This window comes from Lithobates pipiens, unplaced genomic scaffold, assembly GCF_037356315.1.
Source record: "Lithobates pipiens isolate NorthernLeopardFrog02 unplaced genomic scaffold, aLitPip1_a1.2 Scaffold_13, whole genome shotgun sequence".
NCBI classification, from domain to species: domain Eukaryota; kingdom Metazoa; phylum Chordata; class Amphibia; order Anura; family Ranidae; genus Lithobates; species Lithobates pipiens.
In genome coordinates this window covers 545,040,716-545,067,516 of record NW_027507718.1, presented here as the reverse complement: position 1 = coordinate 545,067,516, position 26,801 = coordinate 545,040,716, and the positions used below count along the sequence as shown (strand labels likewise).

Sequence of the window (26,801 nt, the reverse complement as noted above, 5' to 3'; positions counted from 1 at the left end):
CACCACCCTCCTATGTGGGGGGTTTCCATCACCTTCCCATTTCAATTGTACAACATTCCTCCTTTTAAACAGGGAGAAAGATAAAACGTCCCCATGCTCCTTCCCTGCTTGTTCCCCCTTCCCAGATCCTGTGGCAGCAACACCAGCATAAGTTTTTCTTCCAGCTTTTGCAGTCTTGTCCTCAGATACATTCAAACCTGCTGGCAGAGAGTCTGAATCAGCTGGGATAGCAGTCTTCTGATTAGCAGGACCCACCCCCTCCCCCGAACACTCAGCTTCAATCCTGGGAGCCATCGCAGTCTTGGCTGCTGCAGACTCCTGGAGAGCTGTAGTACTACTGCTCCCAGCATCTCCTCCACCATTCACAGGAACAGTCGCTGTGCCTGGTCCAGGCAAAGTCACTGTATTGTCCATGGACCTCTCTGCAGACTGAAGCTGACAGTTATTAGCAGATGTATTTGCTTGCAGTAGATTGTCTATGGTTCTGGGCTGACTGTCTGCAGTACCACAACCCTCAGCAGGCCCATTGTTATTAAAGATCCCACCATCCTGCACACACACAGTACCTGCACCTGCTCTCTCCACAGGAATAGGAACGGTGTCCATCTTCTCCTCACCTTCCTGAGGAGCTGAATCTGGACTGGACTCCAGTTTGTTGATCAGATGCAGCATGTCAGAACCTTCATCCTCCTGCACGGATGTTCCACATTGCTGGGGAGGGAAGGGGACAGAGGCCTCCGCCATTGAGGGCTCAGCAGGTGTCTGAGGTGTTGAACAGCTGGGCTCATCCTCCAGGCCCACTTTCTCACTCTCTGCTTCCATCTCCTCGCTCTCCATGCAGGAAGAAGCTCCTTTCCTCATTTGATTAAATCGCTCCTCATTTTTATATTTTTCTTTAAAAGCTCCACTATTCTCCTTCAGAGAACTCACCAATTCCTTCTGCTTCCGCAGAGCTTGTTCCAGGTCCTTCAATTCAGGCCTCAGAGCCGGTCTCTTCTTACTGAAGACTTTGGCACAAATCTGCTTCTTCTTTTTAAATTCAGCTTTCAAAGCTCCCAACTTCTCCTCTTCCTTCTCAATCCGCTTCAGCGTTTCCACAATCCTCCGTCTAAAGGAAGACAGAGATTCATCCTTCCTTGGGCCAGGCCCAGAATCTTCCGCAGGTTGAGGCCTATCCAGGGGGCCCCCGCCAGGGTCCTCCCCAGGATCCAGCATCCTTCCTGGGGCAGAGGAGTAACTCTAGCCCCTGGTCTCTGGAAGCACAGGAGCAAAGGGACTAGCAACCTCTCACCTCGCTGTCAAGGAGAGGAATGGCAGTTTCCCACCATCCCTGTGCTGAGTCCCCAGGTCTGTACACCTGCTGTGCCCATTATGAAGGGTTCCCATCATCCCTATTCTGAGTTTTCGGGTCTGTATACCTGCTGTGCCCATTATGAGAGGTTCCCACCATCCCTGTGCAGAGTTCCCAGTTCTGCACACCCGCTGTGCCCATTATGAGGGGTTCCTACCATCTTTTTGCTGATTGCATTCCCAGCCAATGATGAGTTCCTAGACCTGCACCTCTGATGTGCTTCTTATGAGTGGTTCTCACCATCCCTGTGCTGAGTTCCCGGGTCTGTACACCCGCTGTGCCCATTATGAGAGGTTCTCACCATCCCTGTGCTGAGTTCCCGGGTCTGTACACCTGCTGTGCCCATTATATAGGGTTCCCACCATCCCTATGCTAAGTTCCTGGGTCTGTACATCTGCTGTGCCCATTATGAAGGGTTTCCACCATCTCTGTGCTGAGTTTTCGGGTCTTTACACCTGCTGTGCCCATTATGAGGGGTTAATTTTGTTTATTGAAAATCTTACAAACAACAACTTATATACAATAAAACCATAATAAATAAATAAAACTTATTTACAAAATAATTGAATGTGACTATACAAACCAGAAAGAACAAAATAAACGGTGCAAACTAAATTGCGCACAACATAATCCCTATGGGAGAGCCAGACTAAGGAACATCACCGTCACCATGCATGGAGCCTTCTATCAAAATTATATTATGAGGGGTTCCTACCATCCCTGTGCTGAGTTCCCGGGTCTATACACTTGCTGTTTCCATTATGAGGGGTTCCCACCATCCCTATTCTGAGTTCCTGGGTCTGTACACCCACTGTGCCCCTTATGAGGGGTTCTCACCATCCCTGTGCTGAGTTCCTGGCTCTGTACACCCACTGTGCCCATTATGAGGGGTTCCCACCATCCCTGTGTTGAGTTCCCGGGTCTGTACACCCACTGTGCCCATTATGAGGGGTTCCCACCATCCCTGTGTTGAGTTCCCGGGTCTGTACACCCGCTGTGCCCCTTATGAGGGGTTCCCACCATCCCTGTGCTGAGTTCCCGGGTCTGTACACCCGCTGTGCCCCTTATGAGGGGTTCCCACCATCCCTGTGCTGAGTTCTCAGGTCTGTGCACTGCTCTGACCATAACGAGGGGTTTACCACAAACCCTGCACCAGCCTCAGGTTCAGCCCACCTTGAACAGCGAGTGTGATCTTAGTCTTTTTTTTTTCTAAAGCAAGCCCTGAAGTGAGGAGCAAGAGGTGGAAGGGCGGGTTGGATCTAAGCGGGCATATTGTTCTATCACATGCTCAGTGTATAATTAGGTTTTGGACTAGGCACCTTCCTTTTCATAGGTTGTCATTGTTGAGTAGGAAGTGTCGGATCAGTGTATGGTTGGGTTCTTCTTGATGTGCCGGGCGTTCCTTTGTCACCTAACACCTGATATTCCTATTCACAGCCTTGAATGAACCAACTATTGACTACGGCTTCCAGAGACTACAGAAGGTGGTGCCCCGACATCCGGGAGACCCTGAGCGGTTACCCAAGGTGAGATGCCCTCCAACCCCCATAGAGTATTACATTACAGTATGTTATTATTCATTGATATAGCTCTGACATACTCTGTAGCACTGTACAGAGAACACTGAGCCGGTCACATCAGTTTCTGTCCCAGATGAGCTTACACTCTAATGTCCCCTCCCCCACAGTCACACACTATTATTATTGTACATTTATATGGCTCTGACATATACCGCAGTGCTGTACCAAGTAATACAGCCTATTCAGCAATCTCTGTGATAGATAGACCTATTGGATCCCATAGTGTAACAAATAGGAATGGACACAAAGTCGTGTGGGGGGGGGGGGGGGGGATATCCTGTTGGTGACAACAGCAGACCACGTCTGGGGTAACGTGTGATGAAATGGCTCTTATATTCCCTATATTGTGTGACAGGGTGACAACACAGGTGCTCAATTGGGAGACAGACACAAAGCGTTGTCACCCTGTAACAGGAAGCACCTGAATGAGGTCCTTCATGGCAGGATCACTACATATTATTTTAAAGAAAGCTGCAGATAAAGATTGAAGATGACTTTTGGAATGACCTGAGCACAGTAAAGCTTATATGACCGTTTAGTGACTGGGTTTCCATCCAGTAAATTCATTTTTACCACTTTTACATGCCATTACATGCATACTTGGTCATGAAATGTTTCCTTTTGGGGTGCAGATACTTTGTCTTTCCGTCATCACCCGGCTCATCGGCCATGTTTCCGCACTATTCCAAAAGCTGATCCTAGATAATAACCCCATTCTTCCCGCCCATCATACGCTTTTCCTCCGCTCCCTTGCAGCGTCCTCCCCCACCCCAATCTTCCAGCGTCCGCGTGCTGCGACCGATAAATTGAAGGTAATGTCTTCAGGCAGGTACATTCACGGAGGGGAAAGGGGGTCGTGTGATCAGGAATGACAGCTTAAAGCAGCCTCCAAATTGAAGCCATTCATCACACGGTGACAGGTCCGAGCTGCTAACAATACACACAGTTTATTTATCTGTGAGCGTTGTGTGTGTGTGTGTGGGGGGGGGGGGGGGGGCTCCTATGTATGTCAGTGTGTCTCAGCATCACTGTGTGGTCCTCTCACCTCTCCCGATCTTTGTGAGGCTGCAGACCACAGCAAATCACATCCAGATATGACGTCTGTGCTGAAGCTAAGGGTCCATTTATGCTTTCGGGATCATATATGCTAAGGGCCCAGTTATGGTTTTGGGACTACTTACAATAAGGGCCCAGTTATGGTTTTGGGACTACTTACAATAAGGGCTCAGTTATGCTTTTGGGACCATTTACGCCAGAGTTTCTCAACTAGGGTTCCTCCAGAGGTTTCTAGGGGTTCCTCGAGCAAGGAACACTTTATGACTCTCAAATATTTCAGTTATTTTAAGGGGTCCTCAGCGTAGATCAGCCTTTCTCAACCTTTTCAACACAAAGGGCCCAGTTATGGTCTTAGGACTACTTACGCTAAGGGCTCATTTATGCTTTTGGGACCATTTACGCCAGAGTTTCTCAACTAGGGTTCCTCCAGAGGTTTCTAAGTGTTGATTGAGCAAGGAACACTTTATGACTCTAAAAATATTTCAGTTATTTTAAGGGGTCCTCTGTGTTGAAAAGGTTGAGAAAGGCTGATCTACGCTGAGGGCCCAGTTATGGTCCTTGGGACTACTTGCGCTAAGGGCTCAGTTATGCTTTTTGGGACCATTTACACCAGAGTTTCTCAACTAGAGTTCCTCCAGAGCTTTCTAGGGGTTCCTTGAGCAAGGAACACTTTATGACTCTCAAATATTTCAGTTATTTTAAGGGGTCCTCTGTGTTGAAAAGGTTGAGAAAGGCTGATCTATGCTAAGGGCCCAGTTATGGTCTTGGGACTACTTACGCTAAGGGCTCAGTTATACTTTTGGGACAATTTACACCAGAGTTTCTCAACTAGTATTCCTCCAGAGGTTTCTAGGGGTTCCTTGAGCAAGGAACACTTTATGACTCTCAGTTATTTGTTATTTCAAGGTTTCCTCTGTGTTGAAAAGGTTGAGAAAGGCTGATCTACGTGAAGGGCCCAGTTATGGTCTTGGGACTACTTACGCTAAGGGCTCATTTATGCTTTTGGGACCATTTACACCAGAGTTTCTCAACTAGGGTTCCTCCAGAATTTGCTAAGGGTTCCTCGAGCAATGAAAAATTTCTGCCTCTCAGATATTTGTTATTTCAAGGTTTCCTCTGTGTTGAAAAGGTTGAGAAAGACTAATCTACGTGAAGGGCTCAGTTATGGTCATTGGACCATTTACGCTAAGGGCTTATTTATGCTTTTGGGACCATTTATACCAGGGTTTCTTAACCGGGGTTCAATGTAAGCCTAGGGTCAAATATTTCAGTTATTTTAAGGGGTCCTCTGTGTTGAAAAGGTTGAGAAAGGCTGATCTACGCTGAGGGCCCAGTTATGGTCTTGGGACTACTTACGCTAAGGGCTCACTTATGCTTTTGGGACCATTTACACCAGAGTTTCTCAACTAGGGTTCCTCCAGAATTTGCTAAGGGTTCCTTGAGAAATGAACAATTTCTGCCTCTCAGATATATGTTATTTCAAGGTTTCCTCTGTATTGAAAAGGTTGAGAAAGGCTGATCTATGTGAAGGGCCCAGTTATGGTCATTGGACCATTTACGCTAAGGGCTTATTTATGCTTTTGGAACCATTTATACCAGGGTTTCTTAACCGGGGTTCAATGTAAGCCTAGGGTTCCTCCAGAAGTTGCTAGGGGATCCTTGAGCAAGGAACAATTGTTGCCTCTCAGATAAGTTCCCACTGACACCATTGATCTTTTTAGCTATCTATAAGAGGGTAATTCCTCTCAATGACCACAAGTGTAAGGGACATTCTTCCCACTGACCATCACACTAATGTATTATGACTTGTAGATATAGTCATTTTTAGCAGAGGGTTCCCTGAACTGGAAAGTTATTTCAAGGGTTAATCTGTGTTGAAAAGGTTGATAAAGGCTGATCTAAGCTAAGGGCCTGATTATGGTCTTGGGATTATTTATACTAAGGACCCATTTATGGTGTTGGAACCATCTAAGCTGAGGGCCCATTTATGCTATTGGGACCATTTATACCAGGATTTTTCAACCAGGTGTCCTCCAGAGGTTTCTAGGGGTTCCTTGAGCAAGGAACAATATCTGCCTCTCAGACAAGTAAGGGGGGTTAATTCTTCCCAAGTGTAAGGAACATTCCTTGCACTGACCATCACACTAATGTATCATGAGTTATAGATATAATCATTGTTAGCACGAGTTTCTGATTCTAGAAAATTATCTCAACGGTTCCTCCATGTTGAAATGGTTGAGAAAGGCTGATCTACTCTAAGCCCTTGTACACACGGTAGGAAATTCCGACGGAAAATGTCAGATCAGACCATGTTGTCGGATAATCCGACCGTGTGTGGGTCCATCAGACTTTTTCCGTCAGAATGTCCGACCAACAAAGTTTGAGAGCTGGATGTAACATTTTCGGACAACACGATTCGAACGGACCTTGTCCGATCGTTTGTAGAGAATTCCGATCGGACAAAGTGCCACGCATGCTCAGATCAAATTATGAGACCAAAGCTATTGGCTACTAGCCGCAACGTAGTCCCGTCGTAACGACCGAACGTCATCACGTTCTGAACGATCGGATTTTCCGTCAACTTTGTCCTACCGTGTGTATGCAACACCAGTTTCAGACAAAATCCGTCAGAAAAAATCAGACGGATTTTGTTGTCGGAATGTCCGACCGTGTGTACAAGGGCTAAGGGGCCAATTGTGCTCTTGGGACTATTTACGCTAAGGGCCCATTTATGGTGTTTGAACCATCTATGCTAAAGGCCCATTTATGCCATTAGGACCATCTATGCCATTTGTCTCCAAACTGTGGCCCTTTGCTTGCTTTTATCTGGCCCTTGGGGCACTATTCCTCCCACTGACATTAACAATGGGGAATAGTTCCTGCAAGTTACACCAATGATAGGGCACTATTCCTCCCATTGACACCAGTGATGGGACACTATTTCTCCCACTGACACCAAAAATGGGTTACTAGTCCTCTTACTGACACCAATGATGTGGCACTATTCCTCCCACAGACATCAATAATGGGCCACTACTCCTCTCACTGACACCAATGATGGGACACTATTCCTCTCACGGACACCAATGATGGAACATTATTCCTTCCACTGACACCTCAACATTTTCTAGTCCTACTGGCCACAGTCCGGCCCTTCTAAAGTCTGAAGGATAATAAACTGGCCCTTTGTTTAGAAAGTTTGGAGACCCCTGATCTACACTAAGAGCCCGTTTATGCTATTGCGACTATTCACGCCAGGGTTTCTCCACTAGGGTTCCTCCATAGGTTGAAAGGGGTTCCTTTAGCAGGGAACAATTTCTGCCTCTCAGGTAAGTTCCCACTGATAGCATGACCCAATGACCACCAATGTAAGGATCATTCTTCCCACCGACCATCACACTGATGTATCATGAGTTGTAGATGTGGTCATTTCTAGCAGGGGTTCCCTGAGTATTTCAAGGGTTCCCCTGTGTCAAAAAGTAAAGAGGCTGATCTACACTAAGGGCCGATTAGGGTCTTGGGACCATTTACGCTAAGGGCCTATTTATGCTATTGGGACTATTTACGCTAAGGGCCCATTTATGCTATTGGGACCATCTACGCTGAGGGCCCATTTATGCTATTGGGACCATTTACGCTAGGGTTTCTCAAACAGGGCTCCTCCAAGAGTTGCTAGGGGTTCCTTACACAAGGAACAATTTCTGCCTCTCAGATAAGTTCCCACAGACACCACTGATCTTTCTTTTAGCTAAAATATCTGCAAGGCGATACTTCTTCCTAATGACCACAAGTGTAAAGAGTGTTCTTCCCACTGACCATCACACTAAAGTATCATGAGTTGGAATAATAGTCATTTTTAGCAGAGGGTTCCCTAAGACCAGAAAGATATTTTAAGGGTTCTCCTGTGTTGAAAAGGTTGAAAAAGGCTGATCTATGCTAAGGGCTCAAATATGGTCTTGGGGCCATTTACATAAAGGGCCCATTTATGGTGTTGGAACCATCTATGCTAAGGGACCATTTATGCTATTGGGACCATCTATGCCAAGGTCCCATCCATGCTATTGGGACCATCTACTGTACACTGAGGGCACATGTATGCTATTGGGCCCATTTACACCGAGGGTACATTTATGCTATTGGGACCATCTACACTGGGGGTACAGTTATGCTATTTGGACCATCTACACTGAGGGAACATTTATGCTATTGGGACCATCTACACTGAGGATACCTTTATGCTATAGGTAATTTGGGACCATCTACACTGAGGGCACATTTATGCTATTGGGACCATCTACACTTAGGTTACGTTTATGCTATTAGGAATTTGGGACCATCTACACTGAGGGTACATTTATGCTATTGGTTGGGACCATCTATACTGAGGGTACATTTATGCTATTGGGACCATCTACACTGAGGGTACATTTACACTATTAGGAATTTGGGACCATCTACACTGAGGGTACATTTATGCTATTGGTTGGGACCATCTACACTGAGGGTACATTTATGCTATTGGTTGGGACCATCTACACTGAGGGTACATTTATGCTATTGGTTGGGACCATCTATACTGAGGGTACATTTATCATATTGGGACCATCTACACTGAGGGTACATTTATGCTATTGGTTGGGACCATCTATACTGAGGGTACATTTATGCTATTGGGACCATCTACACTGAGGGTACATTTACACTATTAGGAATTTGGGACCATCTACACTGAGGGTACATTTATGCTATTGGTTGGGACCATCTACACTGAGGGTACATTTATGCTATTGGGACCATCTACACTGAGGGTACATTTACGCTATTGGGACCATCTACACTGAGGGTACATTTATGCTATTGGGACCATCTATACTGAGGGTACCTTTATGCTATTGGGAATTTGGGACCATCTACACTGAGGGTACATTTACACTATTAGGAATTTGGGACCATCTACACTGAGGGTACATTTATGCTATTGGTTGGGACCATCTACACTGAGGGTACATTTATGCTATTGGGACCATCTACACTGAGGGTACATTTACGCTATTGGGACCATCTACACTGAGGGTACATTTACGCTATTGGGACCATCTACACTGAGGGTACATTTATGCTATTGGGACCATCTACACTGAGGGTACATTTATGCTATTAGGAATTTGGGACCATCTATACTGAGGGTACATTTATGATATTGGGACCATCTATGTCAAGGGCCCACTAATGCTACAGCCATACCAAGGAATACGACTTCTATGGGGACCCTGCACTGTCTCGCTATATTGTAATTTATGCAAGTAGCGAGAGTATTTCTCAAATTCTTTTGGTTACTACGTATGTATATAGAATAGAAACCTCAAACACAATTGATGTGAAAGCAAATTGGATTTTCCACCTCTAGAGGAACTGTCCTTGAGATGGAGAGAAAACAATAACAATTGGCCCCTACTGGATTTCCTATGGGGTCCCCTCCCAGATGATGGGGCCCAAAAAATATTTGCAGAATGCTATTTCTGTGGACACTAGTTGAGTCCATGGTTAAAAATGAACCAGTTATACAGATCTCCATGTGAGGGTGTAACTACAGTCATACAAAGCCATACAACTGCTATGGGGCCCCGCATTGTCTCGCTACATTCTAGCATGTAGAAATGGCACTCAGCAAATATTTTTAGATACTTTTAGAGTATACGAATCTCTATAAACCTGCTTTGACAGCAAATAGGATTCCTTTTTTGTTTTGTTGAGGCCTTACAATAAAATCTGTATAAATGTATGTTTTAACCAGGGGCTTAACTAGATGTCATGGAAGAACTAGAAGAACTGCCTTTCACATGGAAAGAGAAAAGATGGGGGAGTCCCTCAGGGTTTCTTTGTTGGGGGCCCCCATCACATCTAGTTAAGTCCATGGTTAAAATGTACATTTATACAGATTTCCAGGTAAGACCTAAAAAAAAAAAAAGGAAGGAAGGACAGGGGGACTATGGGGGGAGGTTATGGCCATTGTCAGGGAGGCCCGGGATCTGAAGTCCCCATGGCAGGATGAATAGAGAGGTACATGATTGTGTACAGGAATAGCAATGAATGCTTTGTCTGTGCACGGGGCGCAGTCCCTTATCTGTAATCAGTGCTGGCAGTTAATGGCGGGGACGGAGGGGGTTAAAGCAAGATGTGTTGGTGGATTTCTACATGACGGGCGCCCCGGTGAGCGGTGAATGGAGAGTCACACTAAACAAAGCCCAGACAGGTCCCTTAACAATGATAAATGCCGCGGTCTCCGAGCGTGTGTCAGGGGGGGACCAACGCTGTCCCTCCAGCTACAGGCGAGCTCATGACCTGACAGCACTTAACGGGGAACTCCAGGTCTATGCATCTTCAGAAACATATTTAAAATGTATCTAAAGCTCAATTTTTGTTTTTAGTTGTTGCACTTTGCCCTTTTTTTTTAAATTTGTAATGAATACAATCTTCCTTCCTTTTTTTGAATATTGGACATGACTTGCTTCAATATTTGCCTTTTTTATTTTTATTTTTATATATGCATGGTAAAGTGATAACTTAGAGAGGAAGTAAACCCTGATGAGTTTACTTCCTCTTTGATTCCCTGCAAAGGTAAAGCATAATGGACTACTGTGCATCGCATCGCATCGCATCGCATAGTAGTCCATTATGTGTCACTTACCTGACACAGGAGCCAGCGATGTCATCGCTGTCCTCTGTAGTTCCGAGCGTCCATCTTCTTGGTGGGTCTCCATGGGTCTCGCTGCTCAGGTGTCTCATCATATAAGGTCCCCCATTGGATAGTGTCCGCTGTGTACTGCGCATGCGCAGTACACAGCAACACAGATTCCGAAAATAGCAGAGGATGAACGGCGCCTGCGCCGTGAGTCCAGGTTCTAGTCCCACCATCCAAGTGGACATAGAGTAGGAATAAAAAAGAGCCGAGCGCAGCGAGGCCGAGCCCGAAGCTTGGCGAGCGAAGCTGGCCCGCGAGGGGCCGTCTAATTTTCACAACCCTATGTCCGCTTGGATGATGGGGCTACCACCTCCACTCACGGTGCAGGCGCCGTTCAGCTTCGGAGATTTTCCGAAGCTTCTTCTGCCCCGTACTGCGCATGCGCAGTACGGAGCGGACGCTATATGATGGCAGGACACTATCTGAGAGAACACCGGCGCTATGATTCGCCGGAGCAGCGATGACGTCACTCACGCGCAGGCGCACGGGAGCCGACACTCGCAGCATATCGCCGCGATCTGCGGCTTACCCAGTGCGCCTGCGCACCGCTGTCTACAGCGCATGTGCCGTAGACAGCGGTGGCTGTCTTCAGGTAAATATCACCTAAACCGTAAAGGTTTAGGAGATATTTCTTGGACCTACAGGTAAGCCTTAATCTAGGCTTAACTGTAGGTCAAAGTGGTTTGTAAGGGTTTACAACCACTTTAAAGCTCCAGGCAAACCACTAAATACACAGTCCTGGCCTGGGATTTACACTGCTCTGCCACGCAGCACAGCCAGTCTGGTTACCTGCCCTTTCCTGACGTCTTTGCTAGGTCACCTCTCAACCCCTCGCAACCTGTGATTGGAGAGCGAAGGCACAGCAGCAGATTGATGGGGGTTCACCACCTCTCCTCGCTTTGTTGTCTCCTCCTATCCACATGTTCCTTGTTAGCGTATTTGCAGGCAGCACAGCTAATGCAATAAAGTGGTGAGTTGGGACTTTAGATGAGGCACTTCATGTGATGTGGTTGGGACTTTAAATGAGGTGGTTGATTCGTGTAGATCCGTGTTTCTCAACTCCAGTCCTCAAGGCGCCCCAACAGGTCATGTCTTTTCAGGATTTCCATTGATTTGGACAGGTGATTTGATGAGGTTCACTGCCTTAGTAATTACCACAGTCGTGTCATCTGAGGAAAATCCTGAAAACATGACCTGTTGGGGTGCCTTGAGGACTGGAGTTGAGAAACACTGGTGTAGATTGTATCAAATTTTGTTATTGTTAGAATACAAAGTATATAAATACATAACAATAATGTAATTCATGTAAGAGAGTCAATGAGTAAATATTAACGTCGTATTTACAGTTATATACATAATTAGCACATAAACAGCAATAAAATGGTAAAATTTTTTTTAAAACAATCGCAAGGTTGATTCACATAGCAATTGGCAGCCTCGGTGGTACAAAAAATATGACATGTCCAAATGTATATCCTAGTAAGGCAAATAACTATATCCTTAAAGCTCGACGCGTTTCTATGTAAAGACACTTCTTCAGGTGGCGGATATTATAAGGTATCTGTACAAACATGTAATGTGAAAGTTAGCCCTGATGTTGAGGTAAATACAACAGGACAAGCCATGGCTATTGGCCCTAAGTACTTACGTGCCAACAGATAGCGACGGCAAGCACCGTGAACAGAACACGGGCCACAAGAGTAGTCCGTCCCGGGAGCTGAGGTGGTAGTACACCAGCTTGGCAGCAAAGTGCCCATCGTGCTATAAGAAGGGTTCCGCCACCGGAACCGGGAGGACTACCCATGGTCATGTTCTGGTTGGCCCGGAGATGTGTCTCTTCGGCTGTCCTGACCCCAGCGCTGACCTGTGACATCACAGCTGCCTGGAGTCCAGGATTGTATCATGTGGTCTTTCATTCATCACTGTGCCGATTAGCATGTCCCCCCCGTGTTCTCTGCGCGGCTTCATCCATCATACACATCTGTCACACATCAAGACATTCTATGGACCAGATGCTTAGACTTTCTTTCCATATGAACCATGCATTTTTGTTTTACATCGCTTTAGACCCCTTTCACACCGAGCCCGCCCGTCCATTCGCGATAAAGTGCCGCTTTTCTCAAAAAAGGGTTAAAGACTCCTGTTTTGCGAAAGCGCTGCCCATTCATTCCAATGGGCAGGGGCATTTTGCAGGGCTAAATACAGCGCTCCAAACGCGCCCCCCAAAGATGCTGCTTGGAGGACTTTTCAGAACGTCCCGCAAATCGCACCGCCCCCAATGTGAAAAGTGCGATGAATGGGAAGCGGTTTTCAGGCGCTAAAGTGCCCGAAAATCTCCCCAGTGTGAAAGGGGTCTTATAGTGCCAACATATTCTATGGTGTGCTTACACAGAACACTGAACTGTTCAAGACTTCCCCGCTGAGCTTACAATCTAAAGTCTCCACCATACACCCACAGACACATACCCATATGGTACATTGGCCTTCAATGGGGAGACTGGCATTGTCACCTTTCAACGCACAGCTTTCATACTATTTATTTATTTCATACTACTCATAGTAACCCTCTACATAACAATACCATTATCCATCCCTGTAACCCTAACACTAAACATAGAAATATAGATGGTTGAAGTGGCAGGAAAAGAACACATTGTCCATTGAGTCATGGCCCTCCTATAACCATGAACTTACCTGTAACCTTAACACTCACCCTTCCTATATCTCTGACCCTCCCTGTAACCCTAACACTGGCCCTTCCTATAACCCTGACCCTCCTTGTAACCTTAACACTGACCCTTCCTATAACCCTGACCCTCACTGTAACCTTAACACTGAACCTTTCTATAACATTGGACTTCCCTGCAACCCTAACACCGACCCTTCCTTTAACCCTGACCCCTCACTGTAACCCTAACACTGGCCCTTCCTATAACCCTGACCCTCCCTGTAACCCTAACACTGACCCTTCCTATAACCCTGACCCTCACTGTAACCCTAACACTGATCCTTCCTATAACCCTGACCCTCCTTGTAACCCTAACACTGAACCTTTCTATAACATTGGACTTCCCTGCTACCCTAACACTGACCTTTCCTTTAACCCTGACCCTTACTGTAACCCTAACACTGGCCCTTCCTATAACCCTGACCCTCCTTGTAACCCTAACACTGAACCTTTCTATAACATTGGACTTCCCTGCTACCCTAACACTGACCCTTCCTTTAACCCTGACCCTCCCTGTAACCCTAACACTGACCCTTCCTATAACCCTGACCCTCACTGTAACCCTAACACTGGCCCTTCCTATAACCCTGACCCTCCCTGTAACCCTAACACTGGCCCTTCCTATAACCCTGACCCTCCCTGTAACCCTAACACTGGCCCTTCCTATAACCCTGACCCTCCCTGTAACCCTAACACTGAACCTTCCTATAACCCTGACCCTCCCTGTAACCCTAACACTGGCCCTTCCTATAACCCTGACCCTCCCTGTAACCCTAACACTGAACCTTTCTATAACATTGGACTTCCCTGCAACCCTAACACTGACCCTTCCTTTAACCCTGACCCTCCCTGTAACCCTAACACTGACCCTTCCTATAACCCTGACCCTCCCTGTAACCCTAACACTGACCCTTCCTATAACCCTGACCCTTCCTATAACCCTGACCCTCCCTGTAACCCTAACACTGAAGCTTTCTGTCACGTACCTGATGGTCGAGCCTGGAGTGCAGGGAGCGGCCCCTCGTATCCCCTGGCTATTGAACTCCTGAAGGTGGAGACAGGTATTCAACAGTCCAGAGGGCACAAGTGCCTGGTAGGCGGTATTAGTCCGGGAGGTCAGCTGGGCACAGGTAACAGGCTGGTATAGCGGATGGTGCTTGACTGTCGCTGGCAGGCACAAGTGCGGGAACTGGCTGTGAGCAGATGTTCCGTAAAGCAGGAACTCAGATGGGTAGCAGGAACAGCGGAATCAGATACAGGCCGGGTCAGCAGGAGACGATCAGCAAGGTACCAAGGGATGAGGCAGAAGACGTGGTCAAACAGGCAGAGGTCGTAGGCAGGCAGCAATCAATCAGAGTCAAGGAACAAGCCGGATGTCAGGAATCAGATAACAGGTTTAGGATACAAGCAGCATGGATCACGGACACGCTGTAGACTGGACAGCACAGATGGAAGGGAGCCAGTGACTAAAGAAGGCTTCAGGGCGCCAAGCGAACGTACGACGGGTCAGCGCGCCCTCGCACGTAGACGTGCACCCGTTCGTGACCTACGTGTGCGCGTGCGCGCGTTCGTGTCGACGCGAGTGCGTTCGTTAGCTCTGACGCGCGTTGACGGGGAACGACGGACTCTCCACGACAGGCTCCGGCGGGTAAGGTTTCTATGTCTAGTCGAGACGTTAGGGCGATCGTGACACTTTATATAAAATTGGACTTCCCTGCAAACCTAACACTGACCCTTCCTTTAACCCTGACCTTCCCTGTAACCCTAACACTAACCCTTCCTATAACCCTAACACCGAACCTTGCTATATCCTGACCCTTCCTGTAACCCTAACACTGACCCTTTCTATAACCATGACCTTCCCTGTAACCCCAACACTGACCCTTCCTATAACCATGAACTTCTATTTAACCCTAACACTGCCCCTCCCTATAACCCTTACCTTCCATGTAACCCTAACACTGACCCTTCCTATAACAGTGACCTTCCCTGCAGCCCTACCACTGACCGTTCCTATAACACTGACCCTCCCTGTAACCCAAACAATCACCCCCCTATAGCCCTCTACTAATCCTGCATGTAATCTTCACAGTAAACTTCCCTGTAATAATTACACTAACCATCACTGTCACCTTAATACTAACACCCTACGTAACCTTAACACTAACCTTCCCTGTAAGCCTAAGTCTATATGTAACCCCAACATTATCCATTTCTTTAACCCTATTAATGACCTTTCTTATAATCCTATTTGTAACCCTGCCTGTAACCCCAACACTAACCCTTAACCTCTAAAACTACCCTTTACTGTAACCCCAAAACTAACCCTCCCCCCTGCAATCCTAACATTAACCCTCACTGTATGTCCAACACTCACTCTACCTGTAACCCTAACCCCCTCTGTAACCTCAATACTAACCCTACCAGTCCTCCTAAATCTAACCTTCCCTGTAACACCAACACTTGTGTTCTAGCTCCTACTGATATTCTCCATGCATAACATTCTAGCAGAGATGGTGGGAACCCCCCATAATGGGCACAGCAGGGGTACAGACCCGGGAACTCATCACAGGGATGGTGGGAACCCCTCATAATTGGTACAGCAGGTGTACAGACCTGGGAACTCAGCACAGAGATGGTGGGAACCACTCGTAATTGGCACAGCAGGTGTACAGACCCAGTAACTCAGCACAGGGATGGTGTGAACCCCTCATAATGGGCACAGCAGATGCACAGACCCAGGAACTCAGCAGAGGGATGGTGAGAACCCCTCATACTGCATGGCACATCAGGTGTACAAAATCTATCTATTGGTGATAAAGGGGGTGGCAGGAGAGAGGGGGTGGCGCCCATGCGCCCCTTAATGCACGCGCCCCCATTGGCTACAACTCTCCAGGAGCCTGCAGTATCCAAGACTGTGCTTGAATCCAGGAAAGAAGCTGCATGTTCAGAGCAGAGGGAGAGGGCGGTTCCTGCCTCTGTTAATCCAAAGACTTCTATCCCAGCTGAATCAGACTCTCTGTCAGCAGGTTTGATTGTGTCTAAGGACAAGACTGCAATTGGTATGTCTGTAAAGAAAACATATGCTGATGTTGCTGCTACAGGATGTGGGAAGGGGGAGCAAGCTGGGAAGGAATATGAAAATGTTTTATCTTCCTCCCTGTTTAAAAGGAGGAATGTTGTGCAGCTTAGATGGGAGGGGGGGTGGACTTCCTCTACATAGGAGGGCAGCGGTGAATAAAATTCTGCAGATGGGGTTTAGGCCCACAGAAATCTTCACCCTGATCAGTACGGCAGGTTGCTTTTGAGTACAATTTGTCCTTTATCCGTCCAGAGTCTTTGGACATATTTTTTGGAGAAATATGAGAACGTGTGTAGGGGCCTGCCGGACTGGAGAGGACTCATCCCCAAGCTTGTATCACGCCAGCCACTCATTAAAATGGTAACAATTCTTGTCCGTAATGAGTCCATACCACAAGGGGATTTATCTGTATGGCCAAGGAGGTATGGGTACATCCTGAGCTCCCTAAGGAAGATTTTGGATGATAGGAGAATATGGACGAGGGAGTGATCTCTGAGGTGAAGCTCCTCCTTAGGAGACATCAATATGACCGGCACGCTTCTTTGATTCAGGAGAGGGATTACGGGAAATACCATTCGCCTGACCCTTACTAGAACTGTAAACAGAGTGGATCAGTTAAGACGGTCAATGGCCTGAAGGACAGTACGGGCTCTCTGATGAAGTCTAGGTCAGGGATCCTGGAGGTGGTCAGGTCATAATATGCCGATCTCCTGGGAGGAAGGAACCTTGATCGGACAAGGATGTTGGGTTATTTGGACTCTACACCAGATCTGGAGAGTAATGTTCCTTTGATGAATTTGACGGATGAAATCACTGCAGATGAGGTAGTCCAGGCTATTAATAAACTGGCCATCAAGAAAATGCCAGGGCCAGATAGGTTGACAGCTGAATTTTATAAATGTTTTAAGACGATCCTGGCTCCCTACCTTGCACAGATTTTTATTGGCTGTTTGTATGAGGGTTCTCTCCCTCCCTCCATGAGGCAATCTGCAGTCATCCTTCTGTCAAAGGGTAAAGATCCTTCAATAATTAGGAATTGGCGCCCATTAGTCTTCTTAATGTCGATAGAAAGATACTGGCAAAGATTTTTTCTGGCAATTATTGCCAGTGGCAGGCACTTTGTTATCCCACCACCAGCACTGCTCAGTCTAAGGTAGAAGCACTTTCTCAGCAGTGTTAGCCATCTGGGAGGCCTTGGAATGTTGCAGGACTGCTTGTTGGGGTCAATTTTTGCTTACATTGGATCAGGCTAAGGCCTTTGATAGGGTTAATCGTGAGTACTTATGGCGGCACCTTGGCAAATATGGCCTGGAGGGGGGTTTTAGTGATTGGCTCAAGATTTTGTACAAAGGGGCTGAAAGCTTTCCTCTGGTTAATGGTTGGGTCGGGCAGCCCTGTGTGATCAGCTCGGGTGTGCATCAGGGGTGTCCATTGAGTCCTCTGCTATATGTGTTTGCAATCGACCCCTTCATTAGAAGGCTGGAGAATGGGCCATTGTGTGGGGTACCTATGGGCATCGCTGGTGAGCCTCCTTTTAAGGTCGTGACCTATGCTAATGGTGTTTCTGTTTTTGTCTCTGGGACTGGGGAGGCGCAGGAGGTGGTCTCAATGATAAGGCAGTATACAGAGGCATCAGGTTCAAAGGTCAACCAGGACAAGTGTGAAGCTTTCTGGATGGGCGTGGAAGATGAGAGTTATGTTCTCCCGGATGACTTCCCGGAGCCCCAACAAGAAAGTTCTAGGCATGGAATTTGGCCCAGGTGACTATAGTCATGCAAATTGGGTGAACAGGCTGGAGAATGCCGATGCCAAGGTGGCAAGCTGGAAAGGTTGGCAGCTTTCCTTGAGGGAAAAGGTTGATCTGATCAAGACTTACCTGATTCCGATTTTTCTGTCTGTCAGTTTTGTTTGCGTTTTGCCAGCTTCTCTCTATACCAGGGTCTATACTTGTTTCTTCCAGCTGTTATGGGGGAACAAAATAAATATCATCAAAAGGAATGTGACTTGCCTTTCTAGGTGGGAGGGTGGTCTAGGAATGATCAACCCTGTAGTCTTTTTCTCTCTAATGTTTGTGAAGTACAATCTTGGTAACATGTTGGCAGAGAGACCGCCTGGGTGGGTGAGTATTTTCCAGTTCTGGTTCAGGCCCTTTCTGCGAGACTGGGAAAATGGTGGGTCAGTGAATAGCCCGAGGGTCAAGCATGATAAGCTCCCGGCTTATGTTGCCCTGTGTTTGAAAATGCTTCGGCAGTGGCAAGTAACAGCAGGAGAAGTCAGATCTCTTCCAAGGAAACTTCTTGAGAAGCGGATTATGAGCTCTGTTTTTTGGGAGCCACTGGCCTTAAGGGATTGCCCAAGGCTGGTTTTAGGGGTGGGTTTGCGATTGATTAATTTAATTAATTTGGAGAGAATTCCAGTGAAGTTTAGGGATCAGGCTTGGCTTGCCTTTCATGGAAAACTATATGTGAAGGGCAACTTGAAGTTCCTTTCCATGAGTAATCGGGGCTGCCCGAGAGTGGAGTGTGGAGGAGTGGTGGAGTCCATGGATCACTTTCTACTTCAGTGCCCTTTTAATATAGAGGTGTACAAGAGGGTGGGGAGGGCTCTTCCTCCCTCATATGAGTTATGCAGAGTGGGTGTATGGGGCATTCCAGACTTGTCGGGCTTATGATTTGGAAACCCTTTTTTTAGCTAGTCTAATAGTCTGTTATTTCACATGGAGTGCACGGTGTCAGGTATCCTTACGGAGTAAAATCCTCCCTGTGGAAGTGGTGATGCAGAACATTCTGGGTGAGGTTGGGAAGATTCGGGGTCTTGAGAAAGACAGGTGGCAGCAGGAGGCCTGGATAAAGGCGTGGAGGAATATCAGGGCTCTGTAGCGGCTGCCTGTTGATCTCGGGGTGTGCGGCTTTTCTTTGTATTCTTCTTTCACTCCCCTAGATTTTCAGATCCAATATATTTGCTTAGTCTGGCTCTCGCGTAGGGATTATGTTGTGCGCAATTTGTTTTGCACCATTTATTATGTTCTTTTTTTTTTTTTTTTTTTGTATAGTCATATTCAATTATTTTGTAAATATGTGTAGCACTGACCCCCGAAGAAACGGCTGATTTAATTGGGGGCTTACTGTTACCTTCTTGACCTTGCGTATGTCTAGAGGTTTCCCGAGGTAGGTGGCCCAAGAACTGCAGAGACTGACGCCAGATCCACTTAAGGGATTTTTATTTGAAAAAAAAAAGAATAAACAATCACAGTCTCTCAAAGTAGGGTTAGAGGGTTTAGGTAGGAAAGTCCGGGTACTCTTGAACTAAATCAAACAAAGGAATCTCTCACATTAGGAAATCCAGAGAATAGCCATTCAAAGCTGGATCCTCACCCTTATCGGATAGTCCTTCTCTCACCAGGCCCAGCAGCCAACATGGGGTTTAAATCAAACAAAGTCTCTGCCATAGACTTGTTGTAGAACACTTGAATAAAACTGAAAGATGTAGACAACTCAGAGAACCCCTTGTACGGTACCAGTATCTTGCAGCCGGTCCGGCAATACCATACAAGACCAGATTCCCTTGGAGTCTTTCAACTTAACCTCCAGGCTCCTGCTGAGAAGCCAACCTTTGCGTGGCCTTCTCCCGAAGTGTGCTCCCCTGGATGCTTCTCCAGTTGCTGGGCCTCTCCACAAACCCGAGACGGCACCGGACCACCTTCGAATCCTTCTTTCAGTTACTTTGCCTCTGGCCAGCCAGCCAGCCCCGAGACTTGGAGTCGGGTGGATCCACACCCCAGGCCATGAGATCCCTGGGGGGGCTGGTCAGGAGGACCAGGACCAAACAGTCAGAAAGCACTTCTGGACCGGAACCCAGAAGCGCAGGACGTCAGCACCTTAAGTACCCTCTCCCAGAATGCACACGAAGAGTGACCCTCCCACTGGGCTGGTTTCCGAGAGAGAACTGACACTTAATGCACCCAACTGGACTGCGTTCTGGCACCTGCCAGGGATGACAGCGCCACCAAGGGTCAAGCAGAACACACTGCAATCCAGCCAGACTGGTACTGAGGCCATAATTTAGAGTAATTAAACCCAAAACCAAACTGCAGTTCCAGGAAGATTAAATGCCAAAAACACATAGCGCGTGCTCTTCAGGAGTCGGCGCTACATATGTTTTATTCATTATGGTTTTGTTGTATATAAATTGTTGTGTGTAAGATTTTTCAGTATACAAAATGAACCCTTCACAATGGGCACAGTAGGTATACAGACCCGGGAACTCGGCACAGGGATGGTGGGAACTGGATGGACTTGCGTCTTTTTTCAACCTGACTAACTATGTAACCACTCATAATGGACAAACCCAGGAACTCAGCCCAAACTTCTCACCAACACAGACCCTGATAGATAGGGAAAGCTGTGAGAGGCTTTCCCCTACATTTACCAAACTCTGAAATCTCAGTTTTGGGTGGACCGACCTTTTAGACGCTTAGATGTCTCTGCCAATCTACCCTTTTGTCCTCCATGCCGATGCTGTTTGTGTTCTCCAACGCATGTTAGAGGGTGCCAGACTGACACTCCGAGTCTTTCCATGGCACCATGTCCATCACAATGTAACCATGTCACCCGGAGTCAGGGGATATCTTACTGCTGCAGAATACCTGATTGTTCTTTGTAGACAAGGCCTGGAACTCCATCACATTAGCTATTTGCAGTGTTTGTCATCTTTCCAAGGCCCCAGATAGCTTGGCTAAGCGGGGTGTCCCCAGGGGGAGCCATGTGCAGAGCTCCGGGGCCAGGTCTGTCTCCCTTCTCTGATAGATCCAGGATGCTCCACTGAGCTGCTGAAAGGCTGTCCAAGAAGGAAGGTCATTATCCCTCTGCTTCACTGAGCCTGCCGTCCCCGGGGACCCCCCCTGACCTTTACCAGTCCTATTACATGCAGCTCGGATTCATCTTTTCAAGCTTTTTCTTCTGTCTGAACTTCTGAAAATAAAAGCAATGTTTAGAACTTTTCTCAAGAAACTCTCCCCAACTTTTTTTACCTTCAAACTTTTTCTGATACAGAATTATATGGCCAGTTTTACTTACACCTATACCTGGATTCTTCATTCACTGTTCTGGTGGAAATAAATAGAGACTAGTGGAATGATTTTGGTGATTCTACTGCAAAATTTCTAAGCAAAAATTCTCATTTTAGCTCACTGGACTGCTTTGGTGGGTTTTTTTTAGGGTGTATTTTTGGTAATTTAGTTCTTTTCATGTATTTTTTTGAAATTTCTTATGTGTTTACTATTGCTTTAATTTTTTTATTTTATTTTTAACTTTTGTTTTGCAATTCCTGATTTGTGTACTGTTGCTTTCATTTTTTTTTTTTATTTATTCTGTATTTAGTGCATATTGCATTTGTATTTTTGTTTTTTTTTAGGTTTTTTTTTTATTCCTATTTGTGTATAGTCGCTTTCATATTTTATTTTATTTGATTTCTTATTTGTGTACTGTTGCTTTCATTTTTTGTTTATTTATTTTTTAGTACATATTTTAGTTGTTCTATATTTAGTTTTTTTTGTTGAGAATGGGGGGTTCTATTTTTATTCTTTTGTTGTACTGTTGCTCGCACTTTTTTTCATTTCCAAAGTATTTTATTGAGGGGATAAAAAAAGGGGGTAAACATGTAGAATTTAAGATACATGGGCCCAACAGCCTAGTAGCACACTGAGGATCAGCAACCACAGCAATGATAAACAAAAATTAGAGCAGTACACACGTTTTATTTCATATTGTACTTTAGATGCAAAATAAAATAAAATATGAAAGAGTAACAAAGTAAAAAAAAAAAAATGCAATATACACCAAAATGCTAAAAAAAAAATATTTGTGTACCATTGCCTTCATGTTTTATTTTGTTTTATGGTATATTGTAGATGAAAACAGATAAAAAAAAAAATGTAAAAGTATACAAGGAACAGATTACAAAAAAAAGACAAAAACATACTGTATAGGCTAATTGCAAAACAAACTAATGTTTTTCTCAGGTCTAGGATACTTAAAATGGGCTTCTGTAAACATTCTTCCCGAATAACTCTTCCAAGCCTCTTGTCTATGACTTCCAGCCTTGACCTCTCGGAGATACAATTCTACCTGGATGCCTCTTCCCTGACTCTTATCTATGACTTCCAGCCTTGACCTCTCGGATATACAATTCTCCCTGAATGCCTCTTCTCTGACTCTTGTCTATGACTTCCAGCCTTGACCTCTCGGATATACAATTCTCCCTCAATGCCTCTTCCCTGACTCTTATCTATGACTTCCAGCCTTGACCTCTCAGAGATACAATTCTTCCTCAATGCCTCTTCTCTGACTCTTGTCTATAACTTCCAGCCTTGACCTCTCAGAGATACAATTCTTCCTCAATGCCTCTTCTCTGACTCTTGTCTATGACTTCCAGCCTTGACCTCTCGGATATACAATTCTACCTGGATGCCTCTTCCCTGACTCTTGTCTATGACTTCCAGCCTTGACCTCTCGGATATACAATTCTACATGAATGCCTCTTCCCTGACTGTTGTCTATGACTTCCAGCCTTGACCTCTCTGAGATACAATTCTCCCTGAATGCCTCTTCTCTGACTCTTGTCTATGACTTCCAGCCTTGACCTCTCGGATATACAATTCTACCTGAATGCCTCTTCCCTGACTCTTGTCTATGACTTCCAGCCTTGACCTCTCCGAGATACAATTCTTCCTCAATGCCTCTTCTCTGACTCTTGTCTATAACTTCCAGCCTTGACCTCTCAGAGATACAATTCTTCCTCAATGCCTCTTCTCTGACTCTTGTCTATGACTTCCAGCCTTGACCTCTCGGATATACAATTCTACCTGGATGCCTCTTCCCTGACTCTTGTCTATGACTTCCAGCCTTGACCTCTCGGATATACAATTCTACATGAATGCCTCTTCCCTGACTGTTGTCTATGACTTCCAGCCTTGACCTCTCTGAGATACAATTCTTCCTGAATGCCTCTTCTCTGACTCTTGTATCTCAGCAAGGTCAAGGCTGGAAGTCATAGACAAGAGTCAGGGAAGAGGCATTCAGGTAGAATTGTATCTCAGAGAGGTCAAGGCTGGAAGTCATAGACAAAAGTCAGGGAAGAGGCATTCAGGTAGAATTGTATATCCGAGAGGTCAAGGCTGGAAGTCATAGACAAAAGTCAGGGAAGAGGCATTGAGGAAGAATTGTATCTCGGAGAGGTCAAGGCTGGAAGTCATAGACAAAAGTCAGGGAAGAGGCATTCAGGTAGAATTGTATATCCGAGAGGTCAAGGCTGGTAGTCATAGACAAGAGTCAGGGAAGAGGCATTGAGGAAGAATTGTATCTCAGAGAGGTCAAGGCTGGAAGTTATAGACAAGAGTCAGAGAAGAGGCATTGAGGAAGAATTGTATCTCAGGGAGGTCAAGGCTGGAAGTTATAGACAAGAGTCAGAGAAGAGGCATTGAGGAAGAATTGTATCTCAGAGAGGTCAAGGCTGGAAGTCATAGACAAGAGTCAGGGAAGAGGCAGGCATTCAGGTAGAATTGTATCTCAGGGAGGTCAAGGCTGGAAGTCATATACAATTCCTCCTTAATGCCTCTTCCCTGACTCTTGTCTATTTAAGGAATGTGGTCTTTCCAGACATGACGACCCTTTGATGCAAGCTGTCCCTAGTGGGGAAAACCCAAAGGGCTCCTGATCGCCCAAATAAAACCCTCTTTACTGCCACAGCTCCTAAAATTTTGGGGAGCCCACAAATTGTGGACTTTGTCCACCAATTGTGACGCAGGGACCATTCCCTGGCTGTAGTTTGGTTTTAGGAGTCTCCAGCATCTCGTTCTTCCACCAGCTGTTCTCAGCTGCTCCCAACACGGAGAGTTTGAAGGAACCATCAAGAAGAGTCAATAATTTCACTTTACCAATAATCCACTTTGTCTATTACAGTCACTGGCAGAGAGGATGCTAAGTAGATTGGGCCTGATTGAAGGCGGCATGTTTGTCCCCCCCGGGGATGGAGATAAAGACAATTATCAGCTGCTGGAGTCTACGCGCTTGGCCTTGGCGTGATGTTCGATTGATAGGGATAAGACAGAGCGTTAATGGATGAGAAATGCATTGCCTAGTGCGAGAATAGAGGAGCCGCTCACGGTGGATACAGCAAGAATGGGGCCGGAAAAGAAAGATTAAACTACTTACTAAAGGCTAATGCAATAAGGAGGCAGGATACAGATGCATCTTTAGAAAGGATCTGCCCTCGCAACTTAGCAGAGTACCAAGGGTAGAGGACTGATCATATGCATAAAATATACACTATAACGTCAAAAGTATTGGGACACCCGCCTTTACAAACATGTGAAATTTAATGGCATCCCAGTTTTTCGTCCGTAGGGTTCAATATTGAGTTTGCCTACCCTTTGCAGCTACAACAGCTTCAACCATTCTGGGAAGGCTGTCCACAAGGTTTAGGAGTGTGTCTATGGGAATGTTTGACCATTCTTATAGAAGAGCATTCGTGAGGTCAGGCACTGATTTTGAATGAGAAGGCCTGGCTCACAGTCTCTGCTCTAATTCATCCCAAAGGTGTTCTATCGGGTTGAGGTCAGGACTCTGTGCAGGCCAGTCAAGTTCCTCCACCCCAAACTCGGTTATCCATGTATTTATGGACCTTGCTTTGTGGGTGGGGGGGCTGTATTGCTGGAAGGGGGTTCTGTATTGGGATGAAGAGGAATCTGTACTGGGGGGCAGGAAAACCTACCCCCTAGGGGGAGGTGATCTGTATGGGGGGTGTATCTGTACCAAGGGAGGGAAATTTGTATGAGGGGGATATCTCTACTGAGGAGAGGGTAACTTTACTGGGAGGGCAGAAAACTGAACTGGAGGGGGAGATCTGTACTAAGGGGGGAACCTGTTAGTTTTACAACTAGACAATCAGTGTGCCAGAGAACCATAGTATGCCATATTCTTAGTTTCAGATTAGCCCCAAACCCTTCACTTCTGACCTAAAATCAGCCCTCAACCTCTTCACCTTCCAACATGAGATTAGTCCCAATCCCTTCACTCATTGAACTAAGATTAGCCCCAAACCCTGCATCTTCTGACTTCTGAAGGTGCAGGGTTTGGAGCTGATCTGAGGCCTGAAGGTGCAATTTTTGGAGCTGATCTGAGGTCTGAAGGTGCAGGGTTTGGGGCTGCTCTTAGTTCAATGAGTGCAGGGTTTGGCACTAATCTAACATTGGAAGGTGAAGGGGTTGAGGGCTGATCTTAGGTCAGAAGGTAAAGAATTTAGGGCTGACTAAGTTCTGTAGGTTAAAGGCTTGGGGCTGATCTGACGTCTAAAGGTGCAGGGTTGGGCTAATCTTAGTTTGAAGGTTAAAATGTTTTTGAATGCGGTTGAAATGCAGGGTCAGGGCTGATATGAGGATGGAGGGTGAAGGGTTTGGGGCTGGTCCAGGGTCTAAAGGTGTAGGGTTTGGGGCTGATCTAAGGATGAAAGGTAAAGGGTTTGGGGCTGATCTAGGGATGGAAGGTGAAGGGTTTGGGGCTGATCCAGGGTCTAAAGGTGTAGGGTTTGGGGCTGATCTAAGGATGAAAGGTAAAGGGTTTGGTGCTGATCTAGGGATGGAAGGTGAAGGGTTTGGGGCTGATCTAGGGTCTAAAGGTGAATGGTTTGGGGCTGATCTAAGGATGAATTTGTAGGGTTTGGGGCTGATCTAAGAATGAAAGGTAAAGGGTTTGGGGCTGATCTAAGGATGAAAGGTGTAGGGTTTGGGGCTGATCTGGGGATGGAAGGTGAAGAGTTTGGGGCTGATCTAAGGATGAAAGGTAAAAGGTTTGGGGCTGCTCTGGGGATGGAAGGTGAAGGGTTTGGGGCTGATCTAGGGTCTAAAGGTGTAGGGTTTGGGGCTGATCTAAGGATGAAAGGTAAAGGGTTTGGGGCTGCTCTGGGGATGGAAGGTGAAGGGTTTGGGGCTGATCTAAGGATGAAAGGTGTAGGGTTTGGGGCTGATCTGGGGATGGAAGGTGAAGGGTTTGGGGCTGATCTAAGGATGAAAGGTAAAGGGTTTGGGGCTGATCTAAGAATGAAAGGTGAAGGGTTTGGGGCTGCTCTGGGGATGGAAGGTGAAGGGTTTGGGGCTGATCTAAGAATGAAAGGTAAAGGGTTTGGGGCTGATCTAAGAATGAAAGGTAAAGGGTTTAGGGCTGATCTAAGAATGAAAGGTAAAGGGTTTGGGGCTGATCTAAGAATGA

General features: G+C 46.3%; 1 protein-coding gene across 4 annotated transcripts in view; it reads left to right on the top strand.

The window, feature by feature from the left end:
* Nucleotides 1-26,801, top strand: part of LOC143975801 (transcription factor COE3-like) — a 261,364-nt gene that overhangs the window by 212,548 nt on the left and 22,015 nt on the right. For all 4 annotated transcript variants that reach the window (XM_077478345.1, XM_077478343.1, XM_077478344.1 and 1 more), the window contains exon 11: nt 2,789-2,877. In XM_077478345.1, coding sequence (XP_077334471.1) covers nt 2,789-2,877 — 89 coding nt within the window. The remainder of the gene's footprint in view (nt 1-2,788; nt 2,878-26,801) is intronic.